The following is a 16,223-nucleotide window of genomic DNA, read 5'->3' as shown; positions in this document are numbered from 1 at the left end:
GAATCCCTGTCATGGTTTTTGGAATTTAATTGCTGTGCAGCGAGACAGTGCGAGGACGGGAGCAGTCTGCAGAGAAGAATCCGTTATGGATTCTCTGGTGAGATTGTTGTTTGTCACCATAGCCACAGGTTGAAAGGGATTGGATTGCTGGATTGATTGGATGGATCATAACATTTCTTCCCAGGAGTCATCCTTTTCGTCCATTTTGTTCTACAAAATGAAGATCATATATCATCATCATCATCAAAATGGAGATCATCAGATTCTCTTTTATCACAAACTGCCTGCCACCTTTCTTGCCCTCTTGCTGTTTTTTCTTGTTCCAACTTACATCATATGGACAAAACCTGGCAACACTTGGTTCCTGGCGACTGGTTGGCATTGCTTGTTCATCAAACTCTCCCTGATTTCCTTGAAATTTTGTCCTGGCAGCACTGATCCTTGTGTGTTGGTGAAGGGCTTGCATCACTGAAAAGCAAAAAAAAAGAGAAAAATAAAAATAAAAAAATAAAAAGAATAAAAAGCGAGAAACACAAAATTCACATGATTGCTGACTTGATGGGGGTGTTGGTCATAGTTGGTGTTTGCTCTGTGGTCCAAGCTCTAGAAATAGAGCAGAAAGACATATATATGAAAGCATCCTAAGCATTCAATTCACACACATTCACCAACTTTGGAAAGTTGGTGCAGCAAGAATTTGATGACCAACAAACACCCCATGGGTCACAACATACACACATCTCTCATACACTAGAAAAACATATACACTTTCTTGATCAATCACAGCATGAAAGAGTTCGAACTTGTCACAAACCATTTTGATCTCTCTGTCTCACGCATTCTCAACGGCGGCTTCTTTGGATTCGATGCCCCGCGGCTGCTGCTGCCGATTCTCCCCCTGCCACAGCCTCTCGATCTCCTCAAACGACAGGCCCTTGGTCTCAGGAACCCAAAAGAAGACGAAGAGCAGCGCCGCCACCGAGATCCCTCCAAACAGTAGAAACGTCCACGACGTTCCAATGGCCTTGGTGAGCGAGAGGAAGCTCTGCGCGACGATGAGGTTGGACACCCAGTTTGCGGTGGCTGCGATCCCCCCACAGACCCCCCGGTACTTGAGAGGATAGATCTCCGAGTTGACGGCCCAAGGCACCGGCCCCATACCTGGAGAGAACGCTGCGATGTAAGCTCCCAGGCCGATGAGAGCCAGCCACCCGTAGTGACTTGGACAGCCTTTCGTGAACCACGGTCGATGGTTGTCGCCACAAAAGTCACCCACGGTTCTGTTCGAGATGAAACAGCTCCCGGCAAACATCTATGAGGAGAAGAACAAGTTTTAGAAGCTGAGAGACTCTAGAGAGAGAGAGAGAGAGAGAGAGAGAGAGAGAGAGGATGCTTATGCTTGCCTGATTGGATTCGGCTCCACAGAAACCACAGTCGTGCTTTAAGCACGACATGCAGTCCCAGCGAGCGGAGTTCCTGGAGAAGTCCGGGCAAGTGTATGGAGAGGCGAACGAGGAGGTGATGTCCACCGCTGGAGCGTCGCTGGCTGTGATCTGGAACGCGGCCGTGAGGAGTCCCAGAGCGAGGATGACGCCGACGAGGCTGCTCATGGACAAGCGACGCCTGCCAAACTTGTCGATGAGGACTATCCCTGCGATTGTTCCCAGAGCGTTCATGCCGGCAACGATCATGGAGAGTAGCAGCGCGGTCTGGTGTGACGCGAAGCCGGCTTGCTCCACGATGGAGGGGCTGTAGTACATGACCGTGTTGATCCCCACGAACTGCTGGAAAATCTGTGGGAAAAGATATATCACCAAAGTTTCAGGAAAAAGTTTCTAGAGTACCTGGAGACCAACGCCAGCTCGTAGAGCAAGCCTGATTTCTCTGGATTTAATAAGTTCTTTTATCGAAGCCTTGTTTTCTTTCTCGGCATCCACGGAAGCCTGAAGCTCGCCCATTTCTTTTTTCAGTTGATCCCCGGGGTAGATATTGGTCAGCACGACAACAGCCTCGTCGACTCGTCCCTGGTCATTCGCGTGAGTTAAAAAACATTTTCAAGAGTTTTTTTACCTGTCTGAAGAGCCACCGAGGAGACTCCGGAAGAAAGAACATGAGAAACGCCTGGAGAAGGGCAGGCACGCACGCTACTCCCAACATCCATCGCCAAGTTCCAGGCAGCTGTATCCAAAATAGCATCAGCTCAGTACATCGAATATAGGAGAGAGAAGGAAGTACCTTGCTGAAAGCAAAATTTATAACGTAAGATATGAACTGTCCTCCGGTGATCATGAGAACGTTCAAGCTCACGAGTCCCCCGCGCTTACTCGCGGGAGAAGCCTCGGCGATATAGAGAGGAGCTGTCATAGACGCAACTCCAACTCCAAGTCCAACGAAGACTCGACCCACGATCAATAACGTGGCACTTGTTGCTGCTGCCATGAGCACCGCCCCAACTACGAACAAAGCATCCGCCACAATCAGCACGGGCCGCCTTCCAAAACGATCGCTCATCTTTCCACCAATGGCAGCTCCCAGGATCGCTCCAGCAATGGCCGTGCTAACAATCGTTTCCTGGTGTCCATCGAGTGAGAAACCAATTCAATGTTCGTTCTTTGCATCACCTGAAGGACCGTGCTTCGGTCCACCTCCGGGAAGTCATCACGGATGTATAGAAGCGCTCCAGAAATGACTCCTGCAGCTCAATTCCATTAGAGAAGAAGGAGAAAAGGGATCAGGAAGGCTCGCTTACCAGTGTCATAGCCAAAAAGAAGCCCACCCAATCCGGCCGCCAGCGTGAGCTTCATAACGTATGAATTTGGAAGCCATCGCCGCTCTTTGGAAGCTCCGCCATCGACCTCCATGGCGCGCTGCCCCTCTTTCTCTCGAGACTTTTAGTTGCCAAGATACTTCACAACATGAGAAAAAAATGTTGAGGGTCAGGCTGAATAATCGATACCGACAAGGAACTATGTTGACGAAAGAGAAGAAGAATCACGACGGAACTACAAGGCTTAGAATCTATTTAAACAGCTACTTACCCTTAACGCAAGGACACAGATTTAGTCCTCTTAAGATAGAAAAGGCATCTTATCCAACGCTCATTGTCAGGTGTAAGTCACTCAAAGGTAGCAGATGGAATGATCACCCTGCAAAAAAACAAAGGAAGGAACAAAGAAAGTAAGGACAAGCCAAGAAAAAAAATCTAAGTACCATCTCAATGTTCGAGAGAGTCACGTATGGTGCTTCACTCTCCGGGTCCAAGGCCTCGAGCTTTTCCGCAACACGACGAGCTCTCTCGACGTCACCGTGAACTCGGCAAGCAGCGAGCAAGGCTGTGAGAACTATGGTGTTGGCTGCCACCGGCATTCTCGAGAGGAACTCCTCCGCGGTGTGTAGATGCCCGGCTCTTGCGAGCAAGTCCACCAAGCAGCTGTAGTGCTCCATATTCGGCTCAATCCCGAGCTCGGCCATGGAGGCGAAGAACTCGCAGCCTTCCTCGATGAGACCGACGTGACTACACGCGGAAAGCATGGCGACGAACGTTAAGTTGCTGAGCTCGATGCCATCCTGCCTCAACCTTCGAAAGATCCAGAGAGCCTGTTCACCGTGACCGTGACGAGCGTAGGACGCTATCAAGGCAGTCCACAAGGAGATGTCCTTGTGCTTCGTCTTCTCGAAGACTATGCTGGCCTCGTCGAAGCTCCCACACTTCCCATACATGAAGACGATGGAATTCGCCACTGCTACGTCTGTCGCGAGCCCTCTTCGCATGACACGAGCGTGGATGGCCTGGCCTTGGCGTAAGTCGGAGAGATGCGCACAGGCGTTGAGAACCGAGATGAAAGTCACCCTGTCCGCTTCGACCTGTCTAGAGTGCATCTGCTCGTAGAGCTCAAGAGCTTTCCTATACTCGCCGTGCTGCTCGTAGGCAGTAATCATCGACGTCCAGAGGAATAAGTCCCGGTGGTGCTGCTGACTGTTGGAGAAGATGTTGTCAAAGATTTCTCTCGCGTTGTTCAGGCTCCCACAGTTGGCGTACATGGTGATGAGTCCCGTCACCATGACTATATCATTCTCCAGCCGGCTCTCCGCGATCCACGAATGAATCTGTCGGCCATCAACGAGACGATTAGGATCCGAACAGGCGTTGAGCAGGCTAGCAAAAGTTGCTTTGTCTGGTCTCATACCTTCGAGCTGCATTGCCCAGCAGAGTGAGATCGCGCCCTCTCCATCGCGGCCCTGGACGTAGGCAGCAATCATGTTGTTCCACGACACGACGTCCCGAAATACCATGCTGTCGAAAACCCCTCGAGCTTCTCCCAAGCTTCCACACTTTGCATACATGTTGAAGAGAGCCGTCGCAACGCGAACGTCCGCTGCGAATCCACTGTCGACTATCCTTCTGTGGATCGTCCTCCCGTTCTCCAAATCCGCCGCGTTGACGCACGCGTTGAGCACCGTCATGAAGGTGATCCTGTCCGGACTGACGCCTTCCGGCTGCATTTCTCGGAAGAGATGGAGAGCTTCGTGAGGATCCCTTTCTTGGTATGCTGTGATCATCGAGTTCCAGAGAATCCGGCTCCGGTTGTTGATCCTTTCAAAAACTTTGCGAGCTTCCCCCACGGTACCGCACTTCGCGTACATGTTGACGAGTGATATCCCCACAAGGTCGCCTTCTAAGCCGCTCTCTATAACGTGTGCATGGACGAGCTTGCCACCCTTAAGTTCCGCCAAGCTGCCGCAAGCTTCGAGCACCATCGACAAAGCTAACGTCTTCGGCATCACACCTTCGTGGAGCATGGAGCGGTAAAGCGGGAGAGCATCCCTGCAGTGGGATTCCTCCCGAGAGCAGGCCATGATGATCGTCGACCATGAAACCGAGTCTCGGACGCTCATTCTGTCGAACAAACTTCTCGAATCCTCCCAGCTGCGGCATCTGCTATACATCCCCAGCAGAGAATTCGCTACAACGACGTGTGACTCGAGACTGCTCTCCACCACTAGAGCGTGAATCTGCCTCCCTTGCTCGAGTGAAGATGGTGCTTCGCAGCCGCTCAAAATACTGACAAAGGTGACACTGTTTGGAGTAGTCCCTTCGAGCAGCATTTCCCGGAAGAGCTGGAGCGAGAGGCTGAACTTTCCATCCTGTGAGTAAGCTCCGATCATCACAGTCCAGGAGACCACATCCCGTCGCTTCATCCTCGCGAAAGTTTGCACTGCTCCATCTAGGCAACCACACTTCACGTACATGTTAATCGTGAGGTTGAGCACACCAATATCGAGCTCGAGCTGGGTTCCTGCTAGACGATCCTGGATAAGTTTCCCTTCTTCCAGAGCACCGAGCTTGGTACAAGCAGTGAGCAACGTCTTGATCATGACCCTGTCCGGTGGAATCCCTCTCCGATCCATCTCATCCAGCTGACCAAACACCAACTTCCATTTCCCAAGCCCCGCTCTAGCGACGATCACTGCCGTCCACGTTGCAACATCAAAGCTCTCACAAGCAGCGCTCTGGAAAACCCTCTCGGCCTCGTCGAAGCTCTGGCATTTGAGATACATATGGACGAGGTGATTGCCAAGGAACGCGTCGCGGACAAACCTGGATCTCACAACGTACTCGTGGACGCGCCGGCCCTCCGCGAGAGCGCTGGATCTTCCACAATCCAGCAGCAACCTCGCGAGCGTGGAAGAATCCAAGAAACCATCTCGACCTTGCCTGGAATCGAGATAATCCAGCGCCGCCTTTGCTCCTCCTAGCCGCAGCAATGCCGAGACATCGAACAAATCACTGGAAGACCCGCATTGCGTCGATATGCTCGAAACAAACAACCCGCGCCACGGCATTCTCCCTGAAAACACGAGAATCAATCAAAATCCGCGACAAATCCAGCACGAACCTGGCGCAAGCTGGCGCGTCGCCATCGCCAGAGCTTCCTCATCCTCAAGAACCCTAAAAAACAGGGGGCATCGTCAGCCCTAAACCCCATAAACCCAGTCTTTAGAAGGCCAGCTTCCGGGAAGCCGTCGATTAGTGGCCTCCGCGAATCTCGACCGTCCGTCAAGCCTAGGAATAGCCATTCCGCGTTTTTGGCCCCCTTTATAACGGGTACGCGCACCACTTACTCGTTCGTTTTGCTTTCGATCGATTCGATTTCTTGGCGGAGGAGAGGATGAGCTACTACGATCAGAAGCCGCCAGTGCAAGCGCCGCCGCCGCAAGGCTATGCTCAAGGTAAGCGCCGCGAGAAATCGCGAGATCTTTGCGACGATTTTACCCTGATCGCGAAGATATCTGAGAGATCTGGTGTGTTTTGGCAGGGTATGAAGCGTATCCCGCCCAGGGCTATCCTCCGCAAGGCTATCCTCCACAGGGATATCCTCAGCAAGGCTATCCTCCAGCGGGCTATCCAGTCCAACAGCCGGGATATAACCAGGAGCAGTATCATCAAAACAACAAAGGCCCATCGTTCATCGAGGGATGGTAAAATTTATAGTTCTAAAATCTCTGGAGCCTCGCTTCGCTCGAAGCTCTTCCCTTTTTTTTTTGCATTTGTTGTTTGTTTGATCCTTTTCTTTTCTTCCAGTTTGGCGGCCTTGTGTTGCTGTTGTTTGCTAGACGCTTGCTTCTAGCGCCCAAGACGACGATGTAGCTCCCAAGTTCTAGAATTATATACAACCGCCATGGTGTTTTTGATAGATCAAACTCTCTGTGGGAAAGGTTGTAGCTTCCAATACTTTGATTGGCTAGAACCAAAACTTTGGTTGGCTTGGACTTTTCTTCCATTGTAGTCTTTCTCAAGCAAAACTCTTTACCTTTGCTTCGAAACGAGATTATTCCGCGAAACTTTTGATGATTCTCGAAAGAAAAAGTGCTTTGTTTCTAAGAAAACCAAGACCTTTGAGCTTTCCTGTAGAGAAAAAACGATTTAGTACAAAGGAAACTTGGAGTCTACCTCTCTGGACCACGCCTCAAGTCCTCCCGTGACATCCAAGGCGTTAACTCCAGAGTTTCTGAGCAGCTCCACAGCTTCCTGAGAGCTATTCCCCCTCCGGCAGATAACAAAGACTGGCATCTTCTCGTCGTCGAGTATGATATCGCGGAGCTCTTGGCTGTTCTTCTGGAGTTGCGAGAGAGGAATGTTTGTCGACTGTGGCAGCGCGCTGATGGCGTACTGGTGCTCGTCACGGACGTCTAACAGGACGTGAGGGACTTTTTCTTCGATGCGTTTTCTCAGCTCTAAGCAGCTCAGGGAATTGGAAAGAGAGACCACTTGCTTTCGAACTGGAGCCTACGAAATGATAGAGAAAGATTATCGAAGATTTGAAAGCGTGTTGGTCCTACTTACCTCATCTGTCATGGCAACTCCGGTAAACTCCTCGTAATTCATGTTGTGAAAATTCGCTTCAGTGATTTCCGGATTGTCTCCACACGCCACACAGCTTGGATTCTTTGCTCTCAGTTTGATCTGATAAAAGACAAAGTCTAGATGACTTGCTCAGCTCAAAAGGAACAGCGTGCCTTACATTTTGAAACCTTCCCAAGGTCGCATCAAAGATTAGCATTCTGCTGCTAAGTGGCTCCCCGATACCACTTGCAAGCTTGATTGCCTCTAGAGCTTCAAGGGAGCCAATTATTCCTGGCACTGCAAGAACAAGAATAAAGGATTCAGATCTTCGAGGCTGTAAAGCTTCACGTACCAACACCAAGTACTCCGCTATCAGAACATCTTTGGCAAGCGCTTTGAGGAGGTGGGAGAGGAAATAAGCAACGATAGCATGGTCCATTCTTGTGATTGTAAACAGTTAGCTGCATAAAAGAATGTTGGATTAAATCACATCAAGCTGATGAAAGTCTTACCTGGCCATCTAGACCGAGTGCTGCGCCGGATACCAATGGCTGGAAACGCGAATTACGAGTGTTCTTTTATCCGTTCTATACATCCGAATTGATGGATATGTACCTTCCTTGCAACAACGCAGGCGTCACTGATGAGGTAGCGACTCGGGAGATTGTCCGTAGCATCGACGACCACATCGAACCTGTTGAAGAATGCGAAGAATTCAGGCGAAAGGACGATTGAATGGCATACTTTCTCACAATCTCCAATGCATTGTCAGCGGAAAATCCATTTGGAAACTCCAAAATGGATAGAGAGCTATTAATCCTGAGGAACGACAGGAAGAAAGAACTAGAAACCATTGCTGACGCATAGAAACACCATACCTCCTGCAAGACGTAGCAGCGGACCTCACTTTTGACGTACCGATGGCTTCCTCGGAGTGGATGATCTGAAAAGAACGAAGAAAAAAATGTCTGAAATGCGAAGAACGAAACGAAGTACCTGGCGATGGAGATTGTTTAGCTCCACAGTATCACGGTCCACAAGCCCAAGAACACCTGCCGCAGAAAAAATGATTCACGCACTAGAATTCGACGAAGTATACCAACACCAGCGGCGGCAAGATATAATGCGGCAGAAGAGCCTAAGCCTCCACAGCCAATAACCAAAATGGAAGAACTTAGCAACTTCTCTTGGCCTGATACTAGCTCGTTAGCCTCGAAGAAGAAAAAGGAAGTTCCAGAAGAGAAACTATTCGTAATACACACCTGCGATGCCAAAGGCCGGAACGAGGAGCTGCCTGCTATATCGACAGACCTGATACGAATCCAATCCATGAGTCGTGTAAGCCGACCGCAAATCCTCCGCCGCCGCGCTCCTCACAGGCACGCGATCTCGATCAGCCAGCTTCTGCTCTAGCATCTCCACGCGCTGCTGGAGACGAGAGATCTCCGCGCGCAGCGACTCGGCGTCTTCTCCCCCCATCTCGCAAACCCCAAAACCCACTAAGAGCCCTAAAAATGTGAGCGCCAAAATTCGATCTAGGGTTCTTGGGCTCGCGCGACGAGCGCCATGAAGCAAGTGATCAAGCTAGGCGCCATCGCTGTTCTCGTCACCGCGCTGTGGCTCAGTCTACTCCTTCGATCTGATCTACCGGATCCCGTAGCAAAATTCGTTCCTTACGTGAGTATTGCACTTCTATCTTTTCTTCGCTAAATATTTGACTTTGTAGCTCCCAATTCTCGCGATTTTTGCTTTGGGTTGCTATGGCGTCGTGATGGTTGCTTATGGACTCCTGGTTTTTCCATCGTGTCCCAAGGAGGCGATTCTACTACAACAGGTTTACTTTTCTCGATCAAATTCTCTCGGGAAAAAAGAGATTGATCTTTTTCGCTTCATTGTCTGTCAGGATATCATCGAGGCAAAAGATTTTCTTGAGAAGAAGGGGATCGTTTTTTAGTAGTGGAGCGACATGTGTTCTAACAGTCCGGAAACTTTGGTATAACCTTTTCAATGCTTTCAAGGAAACGAATTTTTTTTTCTTCCTACTTCGTTGTCTAAGTACTTGGTGATTGAATTTGATCTAGACAGCAAAGCAAAACGAGTGTGGATCATGCAGCGCATACACTGATCGATCTACCTGTCCCTCACAAGTTTTGGAGGTGTTGAAAGCACTAGAAAACTTCGTCGGTTCCCCTTCCTCCTCGAACCAAGTAAGCTACGAGATTTTTTAAGTCACAGTGGGATTACTTACTGGCAGCACTAGAAACAATGCTTTGGAGTTTCTCATAGTTTTTACAGGCAGAGAAGACAGAGAGGGCCAGCTCCGGTGCTCGCATTCATCGCTCCCCGTGCTTCTTCCTCGTCTTACACAACACTTTAGTCGTGCGAAATGGGGCTTTCGATGGGGAAACGCGCTTTCCACGATTAAGGTGTGAAGGAAACGAAAATCAAATTAAAGGAGGAGACCGAGGAGAGTCAAGAGTCATCGACAGCGAGCGATCTTTTGAGGTGGCAACTGGGGCTTTTGCTGACCGAGTCGGCATCGCATCAAAGGTTTGGAGAGGTAAGTTGTTAACTTCAGTTTCTCTTATTACATACTTTTTATTCTCTTTTTTGTCTCAGGGCGCGAGATTCCGTCAAGACTTCTCAGAGCAGCGGAGTCATCGCTGTATTTTGAGAGGGATCTCCATGGCTGGACTTGGCCAGGGTCTTGTACACAAACCATGGACTCAATTCAGAGGTACCAATCTCTGTAAAAATCGCTTTGAATGCCTCAAAACCTTTGTTTTCTTGGCGCTGCTTTCCTGGTAAACGTCAAACCGAAGTACAGGTAGAAGAAACACTCTGCAACTTTCTCGTCGTGAACTTACTGTGATTATTTTTCGCAGGTTTAAGGCCAGGGCAGCTTAAATGATTCTAGAAACCAGCCAAATGTCAGCAGCGTCAAGGTTCGCGAATTTATTGAAAAGATTAGAGCAAAGGTTTTTGGGTGTTTGTGGATCCGACAAGGACGTCCACGGATCCCCTCCATCTCTTTTCGTTTGCTTTCTGGGCGTCCTTGTAGCATTCCAGAGCTCCTGATTGACGAGAAATAACTCGCTCAGATGCAAAAAATGTCGAGAACGATCCCCCCCTCCGCCCCAGCGCAAGTTTTCAACGGAGTTCGACAGTTCGTCCACAGGTTAGCTGGGTGGGCGGTGCCACGCGGCAAAACTTTTAAATTCAAATCGGTAGAATATTCCTGTCAAATCAACGTCAGAGCTGGGCTTGACCGGGATCCTACGGCCCTTGGTTAAATCGGACATGGCTCTTTTTCACGCGCTGCGCGCTGAATTGACAAAACTGGATCGCGGAAGCTCCCCCAAGACCACGTAGAAGAAGAAAACAACGATTAGATTTACTAGACCGCGCACGCACAAAAATTTGGTGCTAATTTCCACTGTGCTGGAATGGTCAATGAGCCGCCGGTTTGAAACGATCGAGAGCTGCGAGAAAAGCCCGCTTTGGGATTTATAGCTCGCGCTCCGTGGAGGACTTTGGACGACGACTCTAGGTACCAGCAGCGCGGCAGAAAATCGCGGTCGTTCATCAATAGGCGTTCGCTTCCTCCTTACCGATCGAAACCCGAGACCGGCCGGAATTGCACGACCCGGGAACGAAAAATGTGCTGCAATTGGGGACGATCCAAGCTTGATCAGCTTGCTTCATGGACAGGTGTAGTGGGTTTCAGGCAATTCTTGAGAATTCGGTCTCCTTGGGTAGGAATTCGGGTCGCAAGAACAGAGCTTTAGCGAAGAAATGGGGTCTGGTATGTCGATTTCTCGTCGTCTCGCTGCTAATCCCTGCCGCGCGCTCATTGGGTTCAATGTCGGGGATCGCTCCCACGTACCCAGAAGCTCGGATTTGCGGGATTGTCCCCGGATTGGCTGGATCGATCATCAGCTGCGCGGGCAGCAATAACAGCGCCAGCCCCCCACTCAGCTATGGCGACGCTTCCTTCGTTGGTATCTCGGGCGGGAATGGATTCTTCTGCGCGCTCAGGGAGTGGACGCGGCAGCCCTTTTGCTGGGATTCCATGAATTTCAGCTCGCGCAGCCGCCTCTCGAGCGCGAGCTACTCCCAGATCGCGGTGGGCGATTCCCACGTCTGCGGCATTCGATCGATCGATGGCGGCGTGGATTGCTGGCGAGGGATCGGCATGGCGGCACCGACTAATCTAGCAAATCTCACCAGCATCACCAGCGGCTCGAATTTCAGCTGTGGCATCGTCGCGTCAAACGGGAGCGTCGTGTGTTGGGGCGACGAATCGATCCAACGGCGCTTCCAGCCATCGCAGGGCTCATTCTCGTCCGTACAGGCGGGCGGCCAACACGCCTGTGGCCTATACTCGTCCTTTGGGACCGTGTCGTACTGCTGGGGCGATAACACGTACGGGCAGCTGGATTTCCCTCCCAGTGTGGAGTTCTTCGCGTTTGCGTTAGGGCAGAGGCATTCTTGCGGGTTGGATCGATCGACGCGCCAGGCGCTCTGCTGGGGCGACAATTCCACCTCGCAGCTCGCGGCGCCAGCAGGAGTGAGGTTTGATTCCATCGCCGCGGGGGATTTCTACACTTGCGGCGTGAGGAGCGGCGATCTTGGGGTAACTTGCTGGGGCAGCGTCTCGATCGGGTTGAGCCAATCGCTGCCAGGATCGTGTAGCAGTGGGCAATGCGCGGCGGAATCGTACGCGCTGGTGAATGTCACAGGGAATTCCAGCGTCTGCGGTGGATTCAATCACGTCTGCGTGTCGTGCACCAGATGCCCGGAAGGGGCAATCGAGGAGGTCCCTTGCGGGATCACTGGCGGGGACAGGCAATGCAGCTTATCACCGCCACCTCCACCGCTAGCTCCTCCACCTCCTCCTCCTGGAAGATCTCGGCGGCGGAGGCTATCGAACGTGGAGATCGTGAGCGTGGTGCTGGGATCGACAGGGATGCTACTCGGCCTCGTTGCGATCGCGTTCTGTTCTTGGTCGAGGCTCCGCAAGCGCTCGGAGTCCGGAAGGATCCATCACTCCGTGAATGCCAACAATGGATCGGTGACGATCTCCCAGCAGCAGCAATTGCGACGGCAGCGCAGTGGAGCATCGTACGTGACCGGGAGCCGGAGGAGCCTGGGCCGAGCTGAAACATTCACGCTGGAAGAGCTCGCGGCCGCCACCGACAACTTCAGCGATGACAATCGCATCGGCACTGGCAGCTTTGGCACCGTCTACCGGGGTGTTCTTCCGGACGGGCGCGAGGTGGCGATCAAGCGCGGCGGGGTTGGATCGTCGGGCATGGACGCCATCGCCAAGAAGAAGTTCCAGGACAAGGAATCGGCTTTCCAGAGCGAGCTCGAGTTCCTCACCAGGCTCCACCACCGGCACCTGGTGACGCTGGTGGGATTCTGTGCCGAGGACGACGAGCGATTGCTCGTCTACGATTTCATGCCGAATGGAACCGTCCACGATCACCTCCACGGGCGAAAGGAGGAAGAACACCAGGAACGGCAAGAGGGTGGAGAGATCGTCCCACAGCAGCAAGAGAGGATCTTCGCGATCAATCTAAACTCGTGGCAAATGCGAATCGGGATCGCCCTCCAGGCCGCCAGGGGGATCGAGTACCTCCACACGTACGCGGTTCCTCCGATCATCCACAGGGACATCAAGTCGAGCAACATCCTCATCGACGCCGAGTGCTCGGCCAGGGTCTCGGACTTTGGCCTCTCGCTCATGGGTCCGAGCGATGGCGAGTCCCATCTCTCTCTCACCGCCGCCGGCACCGTGGGCTACATGGATCCCGAGTACTACAGGCTCCAGCAGCTCACCACCAAGAGCGACGTCTACAGCTTCGGCGTGGTGCTGCTCGAGATCCTCACCGGCAAGCGCGCGATCATCGTGGAGAACCGGCTCAAGCTCCGCCAGAATCCACAGCTGCCTGTCAATGTGGTGGATTTCGCGGTGCCATTCATCCTGGCGGGGCAAGTGATCTCAATCCTGGATCCGAGGATTGGAGTTCCCGAGGAGGCGGACGAGATGGAGGCGGTGTTGATCGTGGCGGAGCTCGCGGAGGAGTGCGTCCGGCTCGAGGGGAAGGAGCGGCCGAGCATGGGCGAGATTGTGAGCCGATTGGAGAGCGCTGTCGCGGTGTTGAATCGCAGCGAGAGGAGGAGGAAGAAGCAGCAGGAGCTGAGAAGCTCGAGCAATTCTTCGTCTAGCGGCCAGCTCTAGCTAGTTCGTGAATTTTTTTATTCCTTCGCTTTTATGGGGATATTCTTTTCTTGCCCGCGCCAGATTTTAAAATTTTAAATTGCAGCCGTTGGATAGATCCTGGAATGGACGGCTCGTATTTGGTAGAGATCTTCTTTTTGCTGCGCAGCTTTATTCCGCTGCAAGGTAAAGTACAAGCGCTTGTCACTTAGGTGAAAATTCCTCTCTATCCAGCTACCATGGAACGGAAGATTCCTGCGAGATTCCATACGCTTCTACTTTAGGGGCTACGATTAACATAACCGGGAAAGACAAATATTGTTCTGGCCACGTGGGCCGTACTGGATTTAAACCCCATGTGGCCCACCCTGGCAGTATGTCCGTACTAATCATGGTCTAAACCACAGGGGTTTATGCCGTGGGTTAAGCCGTATCATAACTAATCCGGTCTCGGTGTATAGGACGATCGCGTCCGTCCGATTGGCACGACGTGTCCACGTGGCACGTGTGGGGGAGTTTTGCCCGCCTGTCTATGGCTGCACTGTTGTGCTTGCTACAAGCAAAGCCATGACCCATCCTCTTTTCCTTGCTATTTAGCCCAGAAAGTACAGGGCATCGCCTGGCGATTCCTTTCCGGCCAGCAATTGGATCTTTCGTAGCTCTCCCCCTCCTGGATCGATCGATCCATCGCTGATCGCGAGAAATGCTAGTGGCGAGAGGAAGTGGAGTGGAATCGCCTCGGATGACTCATGGTTTCCAGAGGCCGCGCTGCCTCGATCACAGGCCGGGAAGAGGAAGGCCATAGCTATGGCGGGCAAGAGCTTCTTGGAATCGGTGGAGCTCTCGGATGATCTGGGCAGCGGCGGCGGCGGCAGTAGCAGCAGGAGCAGCAGCGGTAGATCTTGGCACAGCCCACGGATCTCGTTCTCCAACGATTTCGCCCAACTGGGCGATCTAGATCATCCCGGCAGCAATGTGGGCGCTTCGCTATCGCCACGCCACCGCCCCTCCTCCTCGTCTGGCGAGTTTGAATTCACGGCCAGCGCCACCGCCGCTAGCGATCGCGCGGCGCCGCCCAAGAACCCCCCAATGCTCTCCGCCGACGAGCTCTTCTACAAGGGCAAGCTCCTGCCACTCCATCTCCCTCCGCGAATCCAAATGGTCCAGGACTTGTCCGAGCTCCGGATGGATCCAGCGCCGCCTGGGAAGAACCAGCCCATCGCCCAGATGAAGCAGCAGCAAGGATCGATCGTGGCAAGATCGCCACCGGTTGCCCTAATGCGCCGCGAGCGCTCGCTGAGATCTCCCGCTCGCCCATTGGTGGTGGCGTCCACGCTCAAATCCTCTTCCTATCCCCCGCCGGGCTACACCTCGCGCCCCTCCTCACCCCCAAAATCTGGCAAGTGTTCTTCTTCCAGCCGCTGGAGAGATCTCTTCGGATTTCAAAGAAAATCCATTTCTTCCCCAAAAGCATCGAGTTCTTCCAAGCAAGGTGTTCCAGCCAAGCTTCTCAAGATGATCTTTAACCGGAGTAGCAGCTCCAATTCCAGCAGCTCCAATGCACCAGAGATCTCTCCTCCGGATGATCCGGCAGAGATTGTCCATGACATTTCTCTGGTGCCGCTGCTCAAGGATTCCTCCTCTAATTCCTGCGATCCCGAGATCCTGGCGCTCCACTCCTCGTCGGTCTCGTCTACTTCCTCCAATTCCTCCTCGAATTGGACAGCGTCGTCGGCTAATTCCTCTTCCTCCTCCTCCGCGGATTTCCCAGACGAGATCGCCATCGCCCCGGGCAGAAATTCGAGCAGGAGCAAGCCCGATTCGAACAGAGGCCGGGCTAGCAGCAGGGGGCGGCGATCATCGGCTGGAATCTCTAACGCCAGGCTCCATGGGCAGCTCCAGAACTCGTCGGCAGGGAAGAACAGCGGCAGCAATCTCCAGAGAAGTGGGAGCAATCGCAAGGCGAATTCTTCCACGCTATCGGCCAAGATGCAGCTCCAGGACCACGTCCTGATCGGGAATTCGCGGCCCCACAGCGAGAGCAACTGGAGGCGGCCATCGGATCACAAGCCTTCCTCCTCGAGCGTGCGAGTGACGCCCGTTCTTCACGTCCCGGCGTGCATTGGGCCGTCGCTCCGGAGCGTTAGGGTTCATGGCTTGCGGAAGCTCTTCTCGTCCTCGTCCTCGTCCTCTTCCAATCCGCCTCCCTCGCATTCGCACGGGCCGGGCAAGCCAGATCGCACCGTCGCTGTGATGTGAGACCTCTCGCCACCTCCAATCGATCGATCGACGGGAATGGATGGACGAATCAAGCACAATCCCGAGTGCTCTGGTTCATCGCTGGTCCGATGCTGCGATTCTACTGCAATTCGGGATGAATTCTCCCGATTCGCGGCTGCCCATCCAAGGAAATCGCGCGCTGCGGCTGCCCAAGCGATCGGAAAGCCGAGATTTGGATCCCAGAGTGAGGATTTGAGTGTTGTGTGTGTGATATGTGAGATAAGAGAGATATTCTTTGAGTGTGTTGAGTGAGAGACATGGACCATGACTACACAGGGGGAGAGTGGTCAACCAACACAATATATATAAATACCTTTGTTTCTTTTGGACATGTTCTTTGGCCAAAGTACACGCAAGACAGATCAAACGAGA

General features: G+C 52.5%; 6 protein-coding genes across 8 annotated transcripts; 3 read left to right on the top strand and 3 right to left on the bottom strand.

The window, feature by feature from the left end:
- Nucleotides 1–627: 627 nt before the first annotated feature.
- LOC9636210 (probable inositol transporter 2) lies at nucleotides 628–3,145 on the bottom strand. Of its 2 annotated transcripts, XM_024687423.1 has the most exons (8): nucleotides 3,039–3,145; nucleotides 2,750–2,906; nucleotides 2,622–2,692; nucleotides 2,236–2,571; nucleotides 2,071–2,178; nucleotides 1,845–2,024; nucleotides 1,404–1,793; nucleotides 628–1,312 (listed from the first exon to the last, which is right to left on the bottom strand). In XM_024687423.1, the coding sequence occupies exons 2-8, from the start codon at nucleotides 2,859–2,861 to the stop codon at nucleotides 833–835; spliced, it is 1,677 nt and encodes a 558-aa protein (XP_024543191.1). In that variant the 5' UTR covers nucleotides 2,862–2,906; nucleotides 3,039–3,145; the 3' UTR covers nucleotides 628–832. The 2 variants fall into 2 exon arrangements, with proteins under 2 accessions (XP_024543191.1, XP_024543190.1); XM_024687422.1 differs by having other exon boundaries at nucleotides 2,071–2,571.
- On the bottom strand, nucleotides 2,954–5,939 carry LOC112350713 (pentatricopeptide repeat-containing protein At5g39350-like). The gene is made up of 3 exons (XM_024687418.1): nucleotides 5,898–5,939; nucleotides 3,211–5,849; nucleotides 2,954–3,146 (listed from the first exon to the last, which is right to left on the bottom strand). The coding sequence occupies exons 1-3, from the start codon at nucleotides 5,920–5,922 to the stop codon at nucleotides 3,120–3,122; spliced, it is 2,691 nt and encodes an 896-aa protein (XP_024543186.1). The 5' UTR covers nucleotides 5,923–5,939; the 3' UTR covers nucleotides 2,954–3,119.
- A 133-nt stretch (nucleotides 5,940–6,072) lies between these two features.
- Nucleotides 6,073–6,776, top strand: LOC112350720 (cysteine-rich and transmembrane domain-containing protein WIH2-like). The gene is made up of 3 exons (XM_024687434.1): nucleotides 6,073–6,231; nucleotides 6,318–6,480; nucleotides 6,584–6,776. The coding sequence occupies exons 1-3, from the start codon at nucleotides 6,171–6,173 to the stop codon at nucleotides 6,627–6,629; spliced, it is 270 nt and encodes an 89-aa protein (XP_024543202.1). The 5' UTR covers nucleotides 6,073–6,170; the 3' UTR covers nucleotides 6,630–6,776.
- A 109-nt stretch (nucleotides 6,777–6,885) lies between these two features.
- Nucleotides 6,886–8,824, bottom strand: LOC9660882 (adenylyltransferase and sulfurtransferase MOCS3-1). Its single transcript, XM_024687429.1, has 11 exons — nucleotides 8,608–8,824; nucleotides 8,445–8,537; nucleotides 8,342–8,397; nucleotides 8,224–8,288; nucleotides 8,090–8,164; nucleotides 7,961–8,039; nucleotides 7,858–7,896; nucleotides 7,698–7,806; nucleotides 7,524–7,642; nucleotides 7,346–7,465; nucleotides 6,886–7,288 (listed from the first exon to the last, which is right to left on the bottom strand). The coding sequence occupies exons 1-11, from the start codon at nucleotides 8,822–8,824 to the stop codon at nucleotides 6,926–6,928; spliced, it is 1,335 nt and encodes a 444-aa protein (XP_024543197.1). The 3' UTR covers nucleotides 6,886–6,925.
- An 82-nt stretch (nucleotides 8,825–8,906) lies between these two features.
- On the top strand, nucleotides 8,907–13,694 carry LOC112350714 (putative serine/threonine-protein kinase-like protein CCR3). 2 transcript variants are annotated; one of them, XM_024687419.1, is made up of 6 exons: nucleotides 8,907–9,022; nucleotides 9,072–9,179; nucleotides 9,249–9,552; nucleotides 9,641–9,905; nucleotides 9,965–10,172; nucleotides 10,231–13,694. In XM_024687419.1, exon 6 carries the CDS (start codon nucleotides 11,049–11,051, stop codon nucleotides 13,590–13,592), a length of 2,544 nt encoding a protein of 847 aa, XP_024543187.1. In that variant the 5' UTR covers nucleotides 8,907–9,022; nucleotides 9,072–9,179; nucleotides 9,249–9,552; nucleotides 9,641–9,905; nucleotides 9,965–10,172; nucleotides 10,231–11,048; the 3' UTR covers nucleotides 13,593–13,694. The 2 variants fall into 2 exon arrangements, with proteins under 2 accessions (XP_024543187.1, XP_024543188.1); XM_024687420.1 differs by having other exon boundaries at nucleotides 9,249–9,905; nucleotides 9,965–10,082.
- Nucleotides 13,695–13,783: 89 nt separating this feature from the next.
- Nucleotides 13,784–16,180, top strand: LOC112350716 (probable membrane-associated kinase regulator 1). Its single transcript, XM_024687426.1, has one exon. The coding sequence runs from the start codon at nucleotides 14,379–14,381 to the stop codon at nucleotides 15,828–15,830; it is 1,452 nt and encodes a 483-aa protein (XP_024543194.1). The 5' UTR covers nucleotides 13,784–14,378; the 3' UTR covers nucleotides 15,831–16,180.
- Nucleotides 16,181–16,223: the final 43 nt, after the last annotated feature.

This window comes from Selaginella moellendorffii, unplaced genomic scaffold (assembly GCF_000143415.4).
Source record: "Selaginella moellendorffii unplaced genomic scaffold, v1.0 SELMOscaffold_53, whole genome shotgun sequence".
NCBI lineage: Eukaryota > Viridiplantae > Streptophyta > Lycopodiopsida > Selaginellales > Selaginellaceae > Selaginella > Selaginella moellendorffii.
Note: the sequence above shows the minus strand (reverse complement) of the source record. Positions and strands in the feature narration are given on the sequence as shown.

Excerpts from the sequence above, each read along its gene's own strand:
- LOC9636210 (XM_024687422.1), bottom strand. The coding sequence starts at position 2,861 with ATGGAGGTCGATGGCGGAGCTTCCAAAGAGCGGCGATGGCTTCCAAAT. Across the intron at positions 2,693-2,749 it reads TCTTTTTGGCTATGACACTG|GAGTCATTTCTGGAGCGCTT; the intron begins GTAAGCGAGCCT and ends ATTGAGCTGCAG. Across the intron at positions 1,794-1,844 it reads GAGCTGGCGTTGGTCTCCAG|ATTTTCCAGCAGTTCGTGGG; the intron begins GTACTCTAGAAA and ends CTTTTCCCACAG.
- LOC112350713 (XM_024687418.1), bottom strand. The coding sequence starts at position 5,922 with ATGGCGACGCGCCAGCTTGCGCCAG. Across the intron at positions 5,850-5,897 it reads GACGCGCCAGCTTGCGCCAG|GGAGAATGCCGTGGCGCGGG; the intron begins GTTCGTGCTGGA and ends TCGTGTTTTCAG. Across the intron at positions 3,147-3,210 it reads CTCTCTCGAACATTGAGATG|GGTGATCATTCCATCTGCTA; the intron begins GTACTTAGATTT and ends GTTTTTTTGCAG.
- LOC112350720 (XM_024687434.1), top strand. The coding sequence starts at position 6,171 with ATGAGCTACTACGATCAGAAGCCGCCAGTGCAAGCGCCGCCGCCGCAA. Across the intron at positions 6,232-6,317 it reads GCCGCAAGGCTATGCTCAAG|GGTATGAAGCGTATCCCGCC; the intron begins GTAAGCGCCGCG and ends GTGTTTTGGCAG. Across the intron at positions 6,481-6,583 it reads CCATCGTTCATCGAGGGATG|TTTGGCGGCCTTGTGTTGCT; the intron begins GTAAAATTTATA and ends CTTTTCTTCCAG.
- LOC9660882 (XM_024687429.1), bottom strand. The coding sequence starts at position 8,824 with ATGGGGGGAGAAGACGCCGAGTCGCTGCGCGCGGAGATCTCTCGTCTC. Across the intron at positions 8,398-8,444 it reads TCTTGCCGCCGCTGGTGTTG|GTGTTCTTGGGCTTGTGGAC; the intron begins GTATACTTCGTC and ends TTTCTGCGGCAG. Across the intron at positions 7,897-7,960 it reads CCTGCGTTGTTGCAAGGAAG|CCATTGGTATCCGGCGCAGC; the intron begins GTACATATCCAT and ends TCGCGTTTCCAG.
- LOC112350714 (XM_024687419.1), top strand. The coding sequence starts at position 11,049 with ATGGACAGGTGTAGTGGGTTTCAGGCAATTCTTGAGAATTCGGTCTCC.
- LOC112350716 (XM_024687426.1), top strand. The coding sequence starts at position 14,379 with ATGGCGGGCAAGAGCTTCTTGGAATCGGTGGAGCTCTCGGATGATCTG.